We start from the raw sequence: 18165 nt of genomic DNA on the forward strand, positions 1-18165 counted from the left end.
AAGCAGAGCGGCCATGGTGGGAGCGGCCATTGTGTGAGGGGCAGTGTTAGAGTGATCAAGCTTTGGCTCAACAGACTTCAGAGAGAACAGGCACTGACAGTATTAGTAAGTTTCTAGTAAGCTTTTTCTTTCTTTTTCTTTGTCTATTAGTATATAGCTAGTGCAGTTTGAATGGGCACAGAGATAATCATATGATTATTGTGTGAAATGTTTGCATTGATCGTGTGGATAGTCAGAGGCTTTTTCCCAGGGCTGAAATGGTTGCCACAAGAGGACACGGGTTTAAGGTGCCGGGGAGTAGGGACAGAGGAGATGTCAGGGGTAAGTTTTTTACACAGAGTGGTGAATGTGTGGAATGGGCTGCCGGCAACGGTGGTGGAGGCGGATACGATAGGGTCTTTTAAGAGGCTTTTAGAAAGGTAAATGGAACTTAGTAAGATAGAGGGCTATAGGAAAGCCTCGTAATTTCCAAGGTAGGGATATGTTCAGCACAACTTCGTGGGCCGAGGGGCTTTTATTGTTCTGTAGGTTTTCTATGTTTCTATGTTTCTGTGTGAGAACTCTGGGCGATTTCCAGTCTCACTGATAACAACATCTGCATGAAGTGCACTGAGCTACAGCTCCTGAGAGACAATGTTAGGGTACTGGAGCTGCAGCTGAATGACCTTTGCCTCATACGGGAGAATGAAAAGGTGACAGACAGATACAGGGATGTAGTCATGCCTAAGTGACTGTCAGCAGAAGTAAAGGGAATGAGCAACCAATGCAGAGTACCCCTGTGACCGTTCCCCTCAAAAATAAGTTTGCTTCTTTGGATAATGTTGGTGGTGACAACCTACTGGGGGAAGCTGCAGTGACTGGGTTGCTGCCACTGAGTCTGGTTATGTAGCTCAGAATAGGAGCGGGTGGGGGAAGCAGAGTGCAGTAATGATAGGGGCTTCAATAGCTAGAGGAGCAGACAGAAGATTCTGTAGATGTGAAAGAGACACCCTGGGTGGTATATTGCCTCCCAGGTGCCATGGTCAAGGATGTCTCAGATCGGGTCTACAACATTCTAAATAGAAAGGGTAAGCAGCCAGATTTCATGGTACATATTGGTACCAATGGTATACAGTAGATAGGAAAAGAGAAGAGGTCCTGAAGAGACAATATAGGGAGTGAGGTAGAAAGCTGCAAAGCAGGATCTTCAGGGTAGTAATCTCTGGTTTGCTGCCTGTGTCACGTACCAATGAGGGTAAAAATAGTACAACTTGGCTGATGTACGTGTGGCTGAGGAATTGGTGCAGGGGGCAGGGTTTCTGATTTCTGGAACATTGGGATCTTTTCTGGGGAAGGTATGACCTGTACAAAAGGGATGGATTACACCTGAACCTGAGGAGGACCAATATACCTGCAACACACACAAAATGCTGGTGGAACGCAGCGGGCCAGGCAGCATCTATAGGAAGAAGCACAGTCGATGTTTCAGGCTGAGACCCTTCGTCAGGACTAATTGAAAGAAAAGATAGTAAGAGATTTGAAAGTAGGAGGGGGAGGGGGAAATCCAAAATGATAGGAGAAAACAGGAGGGGGTGGGGTGAACCTAAGAACTGGAAAGGTGATTGGCAAAAGGGATACAGAGCAGGAGAAGGGAGAGGATCATGGGACGGGAGGCCTAGGGAGAAAGAATGGGGGAGGAGAGCACCAGAGGAAGATGGAGAACAGGCAGGGTGATGGGCAGAGAGAGAAAAAAAAGGAGGGGGAGATAAATAAATAAATAAGGGATGGGGTAAGAAGCGGAGGAGGGGCATTAACGGAAGTTAGAGAAGTCAATGTTCATGCCATCAGGTTGGAGGCTACCCAGACAGTATATAAGGTGTTGTTCCTCCAACCTGAGTGTGGCTTCATCTTGACAGTAGAGGAGGCCATGGATAGACATATCAGAATGGGAATGGGACGTGTAATTAAAATGTGTGGCCACTAGGAGATCCTGCTTTCTCTGGCCGACATAGTGTAGGTGTTCAGCGAATCGGTCTCCCAGTCTGCGTCAAGATGAAGCCACACTCAGGTTGGAGAAACAACACCTTATGTTCCGTCTGGGTAGCCTCCAACCTGATGGCATAAACATTAATTTCTCTAACTTCCGTTAATGCCCCTCCTCCCTTTCTTACCCCATCACTTATTTATTTATTTATCTCCCCTCCTTTTTTTTCTCTTTCTGCCCCTCTCACAATCACTCTTTGCCTGCTCTCCATCTCCCTCTGGTACTCCCCTCCCCCTTTCTTTCTCCCTAGGGCTCCCGTCCCATGATCCTTTCCCTTCTCCAACTCTGTATCCCTTTTTCCATCACCTTTCCAGCTCTTAGCTTCACCCCACCCACTCCGATCTTCTCCTACCATTTCGCATTTCCCACTCCCCCTCCTACTTTCAAATCTCTTACTATCTTTTCTTTCAGTTAGTCCTGACGAAGGGTCTCAGCCTGAAACATCGACTGTGCTTCTTCCTATAGATGCTGCCCGGCCTGCTGCGTTCCACCAGCATTTTGTGTGTGTTGCTTGAATTTCCAGCATCTGCAGATTTCCTTGTGTTTGCAATATACTTGCAGGCAGGTTTGCTAGAGCCGTTGGGAGGGTTTAAACTGATTTGGCAGGGAGGAGAGAACTGGAGTGGTAGGGCTGAGAATGGTATACAAGTAACTGCAGTGTGTAGTGAGGCCGCAAGAAAGGACGGGCAGATGATAGAGCAAAATTCCATTCCGTGTGATAAGCTGAAGTGTAACATGGGGGGCAAAACTGAAAAGGGTGATGAATACAGTACCATTGTTATATTTGAATGCACACAGTATAAAGAATTAGGTAAACACGAGGAAATCTGCAGAAGCTGGAAATTCAAGCAACACACACAAAATGCTGGTGGAACTCAGCAGGCCAGGCAGTATCTATAGGGAGAAGCACTGTCGACATTTCGGTCCGAGACCCTTCGTCAGGACTAACTGAAAGAAAAGATGGTAAGAGATTTGAAAGTAGGAGGGGGAGGGGGAAATGCAAAATGATAGGAGAAGACCGGAGTGGGTGGGGTGAAGCTAAGAGCTGGAAAGGTGATTGGCAAAAGGGATACAGAGCTGGAGAAGGGAAAGGATCATGGGACGGGAGGCCTAGGGAGAAAGAAAGGGGGAGGAGAGCACCAGAAGGAGATGGAGAACAGGCAGAGTGATGGGCAGAGAGAGAGCAAAAAGGGGGGGGAATAAATAAATCAGGGATGGGGTAAGAAGGGGAAGAGGGGCATTAACGGAAGGTAGAGAAGTCAATGTTCATGCCATCAGGTTGGAGGCTACCCAGACAGTATATAAGGTGTTATTCCTCCAACCTGAGTGTGGCTTCATCTTGACAGTAGAGATAGACATGGATAGACATATCAGAATGGGAATGGAACGTGGAATTAAAATGTGTGGCCACTGGGAGGTCCTGCTTTCTCTGGTGGACAGAGCGTAGGTGTTCAGCGAAACGGTCTCCCAGTCTGCGTCAGGTCTCACCAATATATAAAAGGCCACATCGGGAGTGCCGGACGCAGTATACCACACCAGCTGACTCACAGGTGAAGTGTCGCCTCACCTGGAAGGACTGTCAGGGGCCCTGAATGGTGGTGAGGAAGGAAGTGGAAGGGCAGGTGTAGCACTTGTTCTGCTTACAAGGATGTGCCAGGAGGGAGATCGGTGGGAAGGGATAGGAGGGACCAATGGACAAGGGAGTTGCGTAGGGAACGATCCCCGCAGAAAGCAGGAAGTGGGGGAGGGAAATATGTGCTTGGTAGTGGGATCCCATTGGCAATGGTGGAAGTTACAGAGAATTATACGTTGGACCTAGAGGCTGATGGGGTAGTAGGTGAGGACAAGGGGAACCCTATCCTGAGTGGGGTGGCGGGAGGATGGGGTGAGGGCAGATGTGCGGGAAATGGGAGAGATGCGTTTGAGAGCAGAGTCGATGGTGAAAGAAGGGAAGCCCCTTTGTTTAAAAAAGGAAGGCATCTTCTTTGTCCTGGAATGAAAAGCCCCATCCTGGGAGCAGATGCGGTGGAGTCGGAGGAATTGCAAGAAGGGGATGGCATTTTTGCAAGAGACAGGGTGGGAAGAGGAATAGTCCAGGTAGCTGTGAGAGTCAGTGGGCTTATAGTAAATATCAGTAGAGATGCCATCTCCAGAAATAGAAACAGAAAGTTCAAGAAAGGGGAGGGATGTGTCGGAAATGGACCAGGTAAATTTGAGGGCAGGGTGAAAGTTGGAGGCAAAGCTAACGAAGTCAACGAGCTCAGCATACGTGCAGGAGGCAGCACCAATGCAGTCATCGATATAGCGAAGGAAAAGAGGGGGACAGATACCTGTATAGTCTTGGAACATGGACTGTTCCACAAAGTCAACATGCGGGTACCCACGGCTACACCTTTGGTTTGGAGGAGGTTAGTCCTAACGAAGGGTCTTGGCCTGAATCGTCGACAGTGCTTCTTCCTAAAGGATGATGTAGATCATCTTGTAGCACAGTTAGAGGTTGGCAGTTATGATGCTGTGGGCGTCACTGAGTCATGGCTGAAAGAAGATCGTAGTTGGGAGCTTAACATCAAAGGACACACATTGTACCCAGGTAGGTAGTGGTGGTGGAGAGACTCCATTGGTAAAAAATGAAACCAAGTCCTAGAAAGAGGTGACATAGGTTCGGAAGATGTAGAACCTTGTGAGTAGATAATAGAAACTATCAGGATAAAAACACCTCATGAGAGTTACATGTGGGTCTCAGAACAGTAGCTAGGATTGGCATAGATATTACAATGGGAGATAGAAAATGCATGTAAAAAGAGCAATGTTACGATAGTCATGGGAGATTTCAATATAGAGGTAGGCTTGGAAAATCAAGCAAGAGGAATTTGTAGAATGCCTAACATGGTGGCCATCTTGTTGTTGAGCCCACCAGAAAAAATGCAATTCTGGATTGGGTGTTGAGTAATGAACCAGATTTGATCATGGAGCTTAAGATAAAGGAACCCTTATGATCCCATCGTTGTAATATGATAGAATTCTCCCTGTGGTTTCAGCGAGAGAAGATAAAGTTAGATTATCTCTATTACAGTGGCGTAAAGGGAATTATAGAGGTATGAGACAGGAGCGGGCCAAAGTTGATTGGAAGGAGACATTAGCGGGGATGAAGGCAGAACAACAATGACGTTTCTTTCAGAACCCTGACATGTAGACCAAGTGGTTCAGTTAACATATCTACCTTCAGACCTTTCAGCTTCATAAGCACTTTCTCCTTAGTAATAGCAACTATACTGGCTTCTGCCCCTTGACTCTTTGGAATTTCTAGCATTTTGCTGGTGTTTCCACTGTAAGGACTGATGCAAAATACTTATTCAATTCATCCATCATTTTATTTCTTTCCCCATTACTTCCTCAGTAACATAATTTTGGTTCCTAAGGTTGTCATAGCTGGGGGTGGTAGTGAGGTTAAGCTCCCACTACCTATAAAGTGCTCCAAATGGTGTGCAACTCTAACAGCCTCTGACAATCAAGTCCAACTCTTGGCCTGCACATGTGGTTCAGCTACTAGACCCAGCAGAACTGTTTCTACTGACAAGAGAAGGGGCAAAGACAGACCACTGGCACCTCAAAACCAGCTGCTTTGGGCAGGTGGGGCATGTCAGCCCTGGACAGCAGCCCACCTAGGAGAAGGAAAACTCTGATTTTAAACCTCCACTGCCTTGTGGCCATACCCACCCATGGAAAAGGCTTCGGGAGTAAACCCTGAGGAAGAAATCTGGAGCTGGGGTCGCTAAGGCAGTGTCATGTTGCTTACAACTTCACTCTGGCAACCTCTGCGATGACACTGGTGCCAAGCTGTATCAGCGCTTGCCCTTTCCTTGGACTAATCAGTGACATGGAGAGGGGAACCCACTGCCTGGGCAACAGCCAATTATTCAAATATTCCTGTCCAGGCTTGCACCCTGGAGAGGACACAGTCCACCAGAGGCAAAAACCCCTTGATCCTCTGGGATCGACGACTGCTTACTAGCATCATTTTCCAGCGGATCGATGTCTACTCTTTTTAAAGGCTTCATAATCATCTAGCTTCCCACTAATTTTTGCCATATTCTATAATGTCTCTTTTGCTTTTATGCTGTCTTTGAATTCCTTTGTCAGCCACAGTTGCCTCATCCTACCTTTAGAATACTTTTTCTTCCTTGGGATGAACTGATCCTGCCTTCCGAAATACTCTCAGAAACACCAGCCTTTGCTGTTCTACCGTCATCTCTGTGGAAATCCCTGCCAATCAACTTTGACCAGCTCCTCTCCCATGTCTCTATAGTTGCCTTCACTCAACTGTACGACTGATACATTCGATTTTAGGTTCTCCCTCTCAAAATGCCGGGTTAATTTTACCATTTAATGATCACTGTCTCCTAAGTGTTCCTTCACTTTTCGCTCTCTAACTAAATCTGGTTGATTGCACAACACCAAATCCAGAATTGTCCTTTTTCCAGTGGGCTCAATCACAAACCTATCTAAAAAGCCAACTCATAGGGACTTTACAAACCCCTTCTCATAGGATCCAGTACCAACCTGATTTCCCAATCTGTTTGCATATAGAAATCCTGCATGACAATTATATCACTGTATATATTTTACTTATACAATTGTATATATTTCTATAGCAGAGAAGTTGATGTGCTTTCCCATTAAATCAGTTGAGTTCAACCTTTGTGGGCCTTGCAAGTGCATACCACAGGAAAGCAGAGGCCACCGATAACATACAAAGCAATGCTTATATTAATTGTTATATTGATTAATCTTTTGATTCAAGTATTTCTTGATATTTTAAATTTGCATTTAACATTTTTTAAATAGTCATCTTCAACTCATAGAACCACAAGACTCAAATATGGAAGACTTACAAGACGACTACTTTCCTTTATTTTGGCTAATCTCAGGTTTGAAAACAATTGCTTTCACTCCCTATTTTTATGTTGGATCCCAGACTTTGTCACAGGTGGAGAAAATTCTCCTCGATGGCTGGGTGGTTTAGGACGTATTGTGTTAATTTGTATTGGTTTGTGCATGCTCTCATCATAGAGACTCAAGATGCTCAGTGCTTACTGGCTGCTCCTTCACAATTTCTGAGCAGTTATAGCCCAGGGATTCTCAGGAAATAAGAGAAGATCCTGCATTTTAAAATTCACTTCTCTTCACTCATGTGTCCTTTCATCTGGTAATGTTTCTTTATGCCATATAGCTGTGAAGACTTGCCACTCCTCTTTTTTAATGACTTAAGATTAGTTCTTTTTGTCACAGGTACATCGAAATATCAAAACATGCAATGAAATGCTCGTTTGTGTCAGTATGAGGGTGTGGGTAGCCTGCAAGTGTCACCATGCTTCTGGCACCAGCAGAGCAGTCCCACAATTTACTAACCTTAACCTGTCCGTATTCGGAAAACAGGAGGAACCGGAGCATCTGGAGGAAACCCATGTGGTCACAAACTCCTTCCAGAGAGTGGTGGGAATTTTAAAAAAATAATAATTTTATTGAGATCCAGTGTGGAGTAGACCCTTCCGACTCTTCTGCCCACACCACCCCTGATTCAACTCTAACCTAATCAGCGGACAATTTACAATTAACCTACTAATCAGCATGTCTTTGGACCATGGGAGGAAACTGAAGCACTCAGAGCAAACCCATGCAGTCTTGGGGAGAACTTACAATCTTCTCACAGGTAGCAGTGGGATTGAATCCCAATTGCTGACTACAGGTGCTGTAAAGCATCGCACTAACTGTTATGCTATTACGCTGCCCATAAAAGGAGACCTGATCTCCTTTCAGACATAGTTTCAGTTCTTCCTTCATTACACTCCCATGAAAAGTCATGAAACATTAACTCCATTCAAGGCTCTATGTAGAGCAAGTTATTTGTGTTTGAAATACTTGACTGCCTACAGGGATTGCTGCAGTATTGGGACAAGCCATGAATAACAGAAAGTGAATGCGTGGAAGTGGAGATTGTGCAGCAGCAACAGAAACAAGAAGTCTATATCTTAGGGTCAAATATCTCAGAGCAACAGAGATGGCATGAGGTAACGGTGATGCAGCCCCTAGAGATCCTTTCCATAAAAATGACAGCATTATAGCAAAAGCAGCTATCACTTCACAGATCACTAGAGCCTCAAGCACATGACAGTTGATAACATCAGCCTGCCCTGAATGCTCAGTAAATGGAGTTTTTAATTATGCTGGGTTCGCCATATCAATAAACCATCCTGGAAAATGCATCCTGAACTCTGAGTATATCCATGGAGTTTGGAAACCAGTTAGGTGTTTTATTTTGCCATTGAATTAAATATGGCTCTGCAAATCTACAGCGAGGCACAGCTTAGCTTGTGTGCAAGTTTTTATCGACTGTGTCACTGGATCTATTACTAAATATATTAAACAATAAGAAGTAAGACTTTATCCTGATGTGGCTGATTATTTGTATTGTATATTGGGGCTATGCCAAGCAACAGTAGAAGAGCCTTTGTTCACAATTAATACAAAATTTCATTACCATAACATAAATTATGTAATTTGTGGGCTATGAATAATTTATCCAAATGTTGCAGGATTTGTAATATTTTTGATTCTGTGATTAGAAATAATTCATTGCATTGTTGGCTGGAATGCTTATTGTAAAACAGTTGACTTTTGTCCACAAGAATTGAGAAACAGACAATTCTCTCAATAGTAAAAACACTTTTTATCTCCCTTCTATGTAATAAAATATATTGATGTCCTGCAAAATAAACACTGAATATTTAATACAGATCTATCTACAGTGCCTAGCATCATGAACAAGTTCTTCCCTCATCAAGGCTATGAGGATCCTAGGTCAATTATTCATTGTAACTACAATGTAATTATATTCATGAAATGTATAAGGGTGTGTATTTGCCTGTATTTACATGTAAATATTGCATAATGTATGAACTGGAATGCGTCTCTAATCAATGATACACCAAGCATTTCAAATGGCATCACAAATTACACCATATGTTACATTGTTGAAACCCACTTCAGACTTTATTTATTTCCTCCTCTTCTGAATCTACCATTTTAAGCAATGATATAAATTCAGTGCCAACACGCAACCTTTTCTAGCTTGACCAAGTTATCATTCTTTGTGTGTGACTCAGAACTGAGATTTAGCATACTATTTGTGTCTATCCTGAATCTGCCCTACATCAGCTCTCAGTAAGCATATACCACACATTGCAACCAATTGGAATACATAAGCATGGTTGCATTTTCCCTTTCTTAATTTTGTAAGGTTGTGACTAAGTATGACAATACCATTCTGAACTGATTGGCAATATTTAAATCAACATGAATGAAAATCATACAAGCGGTGTTCTGGGCTTTTAGACTTATTACTTGCCAAATTATATATACTGTATCTTCATCACAACATGGCAGTTACTGTCTCATGTGTTGAATGTTTGCAAGCCATGGTATTTTCAATTAGATAACTGGACCAAGGCTCATGCAAAGTGTAGGGCAGTCAGCTGAGTCATGCCCGTCCACATAATCACGTAGCACAATGTTAAGCATGCCACTCCAAAAAGATGAACATCTTCGACCTATTCCCATAGCATGGTGGCTTTCGCATTGAGGAACTGAAGGCAGAAGGAATGGACAGAAAAAATAAACAGCCCAAGATCGGCTGTTATTGAATGGTGGGAAAATATATTCCTATTCTTATTTCTTAAGTTCTCATGTCCCTTGTATAATTTTTGAGTATTGTTTTATATGATACTGAACCATACCCATCAGGTAGATTCCAAATTCATTCCTTAGATTTTGTGCAATCACCTAATTATGCAAAAGATAGGACAATATATTTGGCCAACTAATTAAAAAAATACCCTCAATAATCCTCAATGATTTATTTGCGCGTTTTCTGTAAATATTCAGAGGATCAACATGGACCATTATGTCTTCCACAAAGAATTGGCTTGCTCCCATCTTTATCAAGCTGGTGCATTGGATGGTCATTTTCAGGGTAGAGCTGCTGATCAATGTGCAAAATGCAGTTTCCAGCCATAGCCAGGGAACAGTAAAGTAAAGCTGAAGTACTGTATATCGTGACAAAAGCAGAAAGGCTTTCAGAAAGAATTGCCCTTTTTTGTTCCATCAAAGTAATTATCTTCTTTTTTTAAATAATCACAACACTCTCATAGCTTTTGTTGAACCTGTGTGGCTGTCAAATGCACAAGTATTTTTATCCCATGTATTCTTTTGTTAAGCTTTAAAATAATCTTCAGGATTTGTAAAAATATCAAGATATCTAAAATTGTTACATGCATTCAATGAACAATGGTTAGAATTTTTTCTTAGATTGATTATGTCCTTAAATGGAGACATTAGCTAGTCTTTGTAAAGTGAGATATTGCTCTCATCAAAGGCATGGTTTCAACTAGTTACTATAAACTGGATGACATGTCACATTTTGTAATATTTCCTATGTCTGTTATTTTGGGAAAAAATCATAAAAATAATCTAAAATGAAATGCTTAAATTTTAATGGAGATTACAAATATCAAAAGCCTTGGTGTACTTTTGATGTCAGTAGCACAAAGTGAAGTTTTGGTCAGCTCTTTTTTTTCCATGCAGGAGAGATCATGAACCTGAACTTTAATGATGAGACCAAAGACATCCTAGTTCTGGTCCTTTTGTCATCAATTCCATGAACTGACTAATTGAACAGCACTCTTTGTATGGTGACGAAATGTTTGCAAATGCATTGCCAAGGTTGGAGAACAACTCTACCTAACTGAGTGACCTGTATAGAGAGATAGATAGATAGATAGATAGATTCTTTATTCATCCCCATGGGGAAATTCAACTTTTTTTCCAATGTCCCATACACTTGTTGTAGCAAAACTAATAACATACAATACTTAACTCAGTAAAAAAATATGATATGCATCTAAATCACTATCTCAAACAGCATTAATAATAGCTTTTAAAAAGTTCTTAAGTCCTGTATGGAACATATAGAGTGACCTGTATGGAAGCATCATTGAAAATTAGGCCCATTGTACCTTTGTGAGTGAATAGATTCTTTGAAAATTACTCTTAGGCCTTCTGACTCATTTCAGTTAAATTTTTGAAAAGCTCTTTGTTTTGAAATTACTGTTGGAATGCCAGGAGTACCACCAGCTTGGTTATGAGTTGGTTTAGTTTGGTCTGTTTCTTATAAATAAAGTAGTCCATTTAGGATGGAATTCAGTAAGTTCAAAATTATTTTTGTATGACATTCCTACATCTCACATCCGTTGATTCTATTAATATGTAAAGATCTATTAATCTCTCTTGATATAGTCAGTATGGAGGCTTCACAGTCCAAAGATTCTGGGTGAACAAATTTCATCTTATCTCTGAGATTGTGATTACAGTTAATTCTGCATCTACCCAGTCAACTTCCTTAATCATTTTTTGATACCATATCTCGTAACTTTACAAACAAGGTGACCATTGGACCTCAACTCACAATGTCTGGGCACATTATTTCAGCTACATTGGAGTCTTAGAAGGTCACTTTGATTCTGAGAGTGGGCATTAGTCATCCAAGTTTATCAGCTGGGGGTGGGGGGGAACTAGAAAATGTCCTCAGCGTCTATGCAAGTGCCTAATTCTTGTAGAATGAAATACCACACAGCACTGACATAGTACTTTTAATATTCTTTGAAAACAGAGAAAGGTAGAAACTAAGAAATGATGTAAAATAACTGAAAGTCCAATTCTATAAAAGAGGTTAAAATTTATAAGAATAATTTGGGTATGATATACCTGGAATGGAATGAGTTAAAGTTGGAATTTTCAGTTAAACCTGACTGCAACACAGTGAGAATGAGTGAGAGGGGCAGTGTGTTACATATGGTCATTGTAATATTAAATAGAATCTAACAGAAAGAAATGGACCATATTAATAATGATTGAAATATGAGATATTAGAATACTGAGATGAATGATGACAATGAGACAGAAAGTCACTAGAACACTACAGCACAGGAACAGGCCTTTGACCCAGCTTGTCCATGCCCAGCTATTATTCGGCCTAGTCCCATCAACCTAAACCTGGACTATAGCACCCTGTACTCCTCCTATCTATGTACATATCCAAATTTCTCTTAAATGTTGAAAAGAAATTTGGATCCACAACTTCCACTGACAGCTAGTTCCACACTCCTACCACTCTCTGAATTCCCACTCATGTTCCCCTTAAACATTTCACCTTACACCAATAACCCATGACCTCTGGTTTTAGTCTTACCCAACCTCAATGAATAAAGCCTGGTTGCATTTGCCCTATCTATACCCCTCATAATTTTGTATACCTCTCCCCTCATTCTCCTACACTTTAGAGAATAAAGTCCTAGCCTATTCAACCTTTCCCTATAAGTCAGATCCTCAAGTCCTGGTTACATCCTTGTAAATCTTGTCAGCACTTTTTCAATCTTATTGATATCTTTCCTGTAGGTAGGTGACCAGAACTGCACACATACACCAAATTAGGGCCTCATCAGCACCTGATACAACTCAACATAACAACACAATTCCTGTACTCAGTACTTGATTTATGAAGGCCCATTGCCAAAAGCTCCCTTTGTGACCGTATCTACCTGTGACACCACTTTCAAGGGATTTTGGTTCTCTAATCCCATATCCCGTTGTTCTATCAGACTTCTCAGTGCCCTACCACTTATCATGTAGGTCTTACCCTGGTTTGGCTTCCCAAAGTGCAACACTTCATACTTGTCTGCATTAAATTCCATCTACCACTTTTCAGCCCATTTTTTTTTTCAGCAGGTCTAGATTCTGCTGCAAGCTTTGAAGCCTTCCTAACAACATCTTGGTGTCATCTGAAAATTTGCTGATCCTGTTTACCAAATTATCATCCATTGGTATTTACATCAGGTCTCTGCCAGGTACTTCAAATGTGTGAAAAATGAAATATGCTATAACTTAGTTTGAAGAAGAATACTGATATATAATATTGAGGCTCCTACTTGTAATTTGGATATTGAAGCTATTAGTTATTGTGCTTACATTAAAGTACATATATTGCTCGGGGGCAAAAAGCAGTGTTGGTAACATTGACATAAGCCCTTTAACGTTAATTTTGGTCATGCTGTAATCCTTCCGTAAGGATCTTATAGAAGTGATGGTGCAGGACGATGGGAGTAGGCAGTTTAAATGGGCTGGCACGAACCAGATGGGCCGAAGGGACTGTTTCTGAGCTGTACTTTTCTATGACCCTAAGTTTTTTTTAACGCCTCAGATATATTAATACAGAAGACCAGCAGGTGCGATCAGAGCGCCAGGGGAAGCAAGTTCGAAAGTAGAAATAAGAAGTCGTACCGAGCAGAAATGTTTGTTGTATAACGGCAGTGTCGGTTTTAATATATATTGTCATCAGCGTAGGACAAAAAACAACTCCGGATTTTTACTGCTTACCATGACCTGCACTAGACTTACATTGCGAAATTGTATATTATGTAAATTTCAATTCTATTTTTAAGCCCAAGATCATTTCATTAGTGATTGGACTCTTGTGTAAATAACTGACGTGTCGCCATTCAAAATACTGGAATAACACAACGATTAGACTTTTATCTCCCGTAATTCTAACATTCCAACAAACGCTTTCAGTTTTTCTTTCAGCATTTTGAAAGGGGAGGGTATGATGAGTATTTGTTGTTGACCCAACGTCAAGCCATGATGTGACTATTATTGGATAGCTTTGTATAATGGGTGGGAGAACTGGTGTATGCGGTTCCTCGCGCTGCTTCCGCCTCCAACATAAGGAACTTGTGCAGATGAGAGATACTGTGATGGATTTTACATTGCATTGTGTATGGAGAAGCTGAGTGACAGCAAAATCAACCCAAAACATTATACCGCAGAACGCAAGTGTCTCCCATCCACTTGCAGTCATGAGTGTAGAAGACATCGTATACACTGGCTGGCTCATCAAATCGCCTCCAGAGAAGAAATTAAAGCGCTATGTAAGTAAAGAACTGCTTTCAATTGATTATTGATACTGACTCAGTTCAGATCTGCTACAGAACAGTAGGAGAAATCACCAACAGCCTTGTGCAAGAGGGTACCTTAATCACGTATTGCTCTGATCGTGGTAATATTTCACTATATAATTCTGGCCGAAATAAATAATGTATTAACCTATGGACACAAGCTGCTTCGGGATGTACGTGCTGCTTCGCAACATAAAAAATCATTTCAACTAGCTTCGTTAGTTTTATTGATTGTGTTGTAAAAGTTTTTTCGGCTACTGTGTTTTTCACATGGATTTGGTTGGGGGTTGGGGATTCGCTGCCCTCACTGTATAGCTAAACTGTTCGCCTGTTTTTCTGAGAAACTTGGGCGTGTTTTCAAAACATCACCAAATCGGAAGCTGTGCCATAAGGTTGCTAACGCACTCCAAGCTGCGATTCAGCTGGAACTTGCACACAAAAGGGAGAATCGTTATTTAACGTAGTTCACAGCGTGCAACTGCTATTAGCTGAGCGTGGACACAAACGGCTATAAATGGTGTCGCGGACCTCGCAGTGTTCTCAAAGTCTCTTCAGAGAAGACGCGTCAATAATTTGAAAACAATACTGGGGTCACATGCAATCGACATTGTAGATGACCTATGGCAGACACTTCAGGAATAGCGCATGTAAATGATCTGTACTTAACAGAGATGTCTGGGGGAGGGGTTGTTGTGCTTGGTAACTTAAAGCTATGATTTTATAAACATGATTAATTTGGCACTTCTTCATTTGTGATCCTAGCCATATGCTCCAGTTTGCTAATCTTTTACGAACATGACTCACAATTGCACCCTGGATCAGCGCTGCCGTGGGAAGTTGTCTTGCAGAACAGTGACATGTACTTATAACTTCATGTGGTGTTATCCCATAAACCGAAGAGCTAGTTCTGCTAACGGACATATGCAGAATGGATTAAAATATTTAAGTAATCTAACTATTCTATTATTATCATTACGTAAGTTAATGTTCTATGGCGGGGCTGAACTGTCGCAAGAGAAAGTCATGTTTGGAAAGATTTGGAACAAGTTTGTTTTTGTAACCGGGCATCAATTAAGTCAGTCGATGCCTTGTGGTGATTTTGCACAGGTGACAGAATTTATCATTTGGGTATGTGATAAATTACTAGCAAACGGCTGAGTTATGCAAACCATCCTGGGTGACTTGGGAGCCTCCGCCGTCCTTGGAAGGCTATCAAGCTCCGTCAGAAATATGTTTTGCAAGATACTCATAAATAAGGTTCAGTGCTCCGAAATCCCAGTTTAGCCACAGTTGTGTGTGTGTGTGTGGGGGGGGGGGGGGGAGGAGGCAAGAAACGTATTTGCAAATCAAAACAACCTCACTTCAGTGGTTAAGTTGAACTTGTTTACCAAGCTTCCTCCAACATTTGTTACACAAAATAGTGGATTTGCATGTGAGCTCTGGGTTCTTCCCGCAAGCAGCCGTTTTCAACGTGCAGTCATTATGCCTGGTAATACATGCCAGGATATCCATTGTCGAAAAGCATAGAAAGGATTCCCTCGGCCCACCACGTCCACGGTGACCTTTCTTTCTCCATCGACACGAATCCCATTTGCTGCATTGGGACTCGTATGCCTTGCCTATTTGGGTGCGTGTCTAAATATCTCCCAAACTTTGTGATTGTATCTGATTCTAACCAGTCTCCTTCATTCCAAGGAAAACAAGCTCAGCATGTCCAATCTTTTCCCATAACGGAAGTGCTGTGATCCCATCTTTGTGAATCTGCTCTACAGTCATTCCACAGAAATCACAACCTTCCTATTGTGTTGAGACCAGAGCGGTACACAACAATCCAAGTGCAGCCTAAAAGTACAATTTTTCTTAAAGTTACAACATAACCTTTCAACTTTTGTATTCTGTGTTCTGTCCTATAAAGACAAGTGTGTGATATACTTTCTCCACAATTCCATCCATCCGTGTTGCCATTTTGAGGGAACTATGACCTTGGACCCTTCTACTGTATTCCCTAATAATTTTTACTGTATACTGTATGCCATACTCCTATTTGATTTCTTAAAATGCATCAGCTGAACTTATTGGGATTGAATCTCATCTGCTAATGGTCCACTCAATTTTCCATTTGATTTATGTCCTGCTCTTGGCTTAGCCAAACTTCCTTACTCTTCCTGGTCTATTCAAAACAATTTGGAAGAGTAATAGGAGACTTGCCTATCGCACACTGCAGCCCTTTTGCAGAACGTTCTCCCATTGTGATGTTGGGAGGGTGTTTCAGAAGACTGATGTAGAAATGATGAGACATTAACTTGGAATAATGAGTGACTTTGAAGAGAACAAGCCAGCAGTGGTGTTTCCAATTGAATTTCATGATGGAAGACCTTACTGGCTTGGGAGGAGCTGCCAGAGTAGCCCAGTCAGGTAAGTACAGTACACTTTGCAGATGGTACACATTGTGACGTTGCATTAGTGGTAGTGATGGTGATTGTTTAGGATGATGGAAGTGGTGCAGGTAAAGAGGTTTGCTCTGTCGTAAAAGGTGTCCAACGTCCTACGTGTTAATAGCACTGCAGAGCCTGCTTAACATTACTGATATGTGTATTGTAGATCAGAAAGAGGCTTTGGGGTATTATGAGATTAGTCATTTGCCGTAGCATTCCTATCTTTTGATGTGCTCTTGATATCTCAGTGTAATTTGATGATCGGGCCATGCTTCTGATCAGTGGTACACCCCAAGGGGAAATTAAGGAGTAATTCAATGATAGCACTGCCAGTGAATGACAAGGATAGGCTGTTAGAGTGGCATATTCCTATTATAAGTATTTGTATTAAGTTATGTGTGATCTCGAGACTTTTCCAATGACTTCCATTGTTGCTAATCTCTTACTTATTCTGAATAAAGAAAGTTTGCATCAAAATATGGTCTTATTTAGTAATTATGTAACTCTAACCCTACTGTTGCAATGGGCGACAGGAGCGGACCTAAGTGCAGGACATAGGCTCGGAGACTCGATACAGCTTGGACTTGACTTAGACTTGGACTTGACTTGGACGCGGAACCCAGATTTGGACTTAACTTGGACTCGGAACCCAGATTTGGACGACTTGGACTTGAAGCCCAGACTTGGACTGGGACTGGGACTCGGAGCCTTGACTTGAACTGGGACTCGGATGTGACAAAATAAAACAATGACAGACCACTCGCATCCCGGCTTGTAGCGGCGGCAAGACAGCCAGCAACACTCAGCTGGACATGAGATGACAAAAACGAACAACAACAGACAATTTGTATTGCGGCTCGGATGGGCGGCAAAACGGCCAGCAATACTCAGCCGGACACAAGACGACAAAAACAAACAGGAGGGATCTTGTCATGGAGAAGCTCATGAAGGTGGTCCCTTATTCCTGGCAGCTTGGAAGACAGTCCCTTATTCTTGGCGGCCCAGAAGGAGCATAGCCACACTGCTGAGGTGACGAACCAGCAGTGAGTAGATGTAAGCCGGAGTTTTTATGCTGCTAGTTCGAATGAGGATCAGGTGCCCTAATCAAGGAGCCCAGTGGAACACGGGGAAAAGGAAGTTAACTGAAATGAGTAGTTAACGAACCGGACCATGAGATCTACCAAATGAAACAGGCATATAAAACAGTTCATCTCTGTGCAACAAGAGAACACACATCGTTGTACAATAGTCTCTGTTTTATTATTTCATACATTATTATTGCACAGTATTGCACAGTACTGCACAGTACTGCACAATAAATTATTATTGTGTATATTATTTTTCTGTATTTATTACTAGTTGGTATTATTTTATTTATTATTAATACTTATTATTGCTAAGTGTGTTTACAAATGTTGCTGCTCTAATGAAATAATTTCCTTCTTAGGATCAATGAAGTACTTATTATTATTATTATTATTATTATTATTTAAACCAACAAAAGCGTTAAGGATAAGAACGCTGCTCCTCCCTCTCCCCAAAATATCACCCTCAAATTGATATTCCACGTGAACAAAGCTGTACACTGGCTGGCTTTTCAGCTTTTGCAGACACCATGATCAATCCTGATTCCGTCTTCAAC

At 41.8% G+C, this 18165-nt stretch overlaps 1 protein-coding gene across 1 annotated transcript in view; it reads left to right on the forward strand.

Annotated features, from left to right (window-relative positions):
- The first annotated feature begins 13761 nt into the window (after positions 1-13761).
- The window catches only part of gab3 (GRB2 associated binding protein 3), a 134259-nt gene continuing 129855 nt past the window's right edge, over positions 13762-18165 (forward strand). The window contains exon 1 of the mRNA XM_073058039.1: positions 13762-14061. Within this exon, the coding sequence (XP_072914140.1) occupies positions 13990-14061 (72 nt within the window). The 5' untranslated portion in view covers positions 13762-13989. The remainder of the gene's footprint in view (positions 14062-18165) is intronic.

Source organism: Hemitrygon akajei, chromosome 10 (genome assembly GCF_048418815.1).
Source record: "Hemitrygon akajei chromosome 10, sHemAka1.3, whole genome shotgun sequence".
NCBI lineage: Eukaryota > Metazoa > Chordata > Chondrichthyes > Myliobatiformes > Dasyatidae > Hemitrygon > Hemitrygon akajei.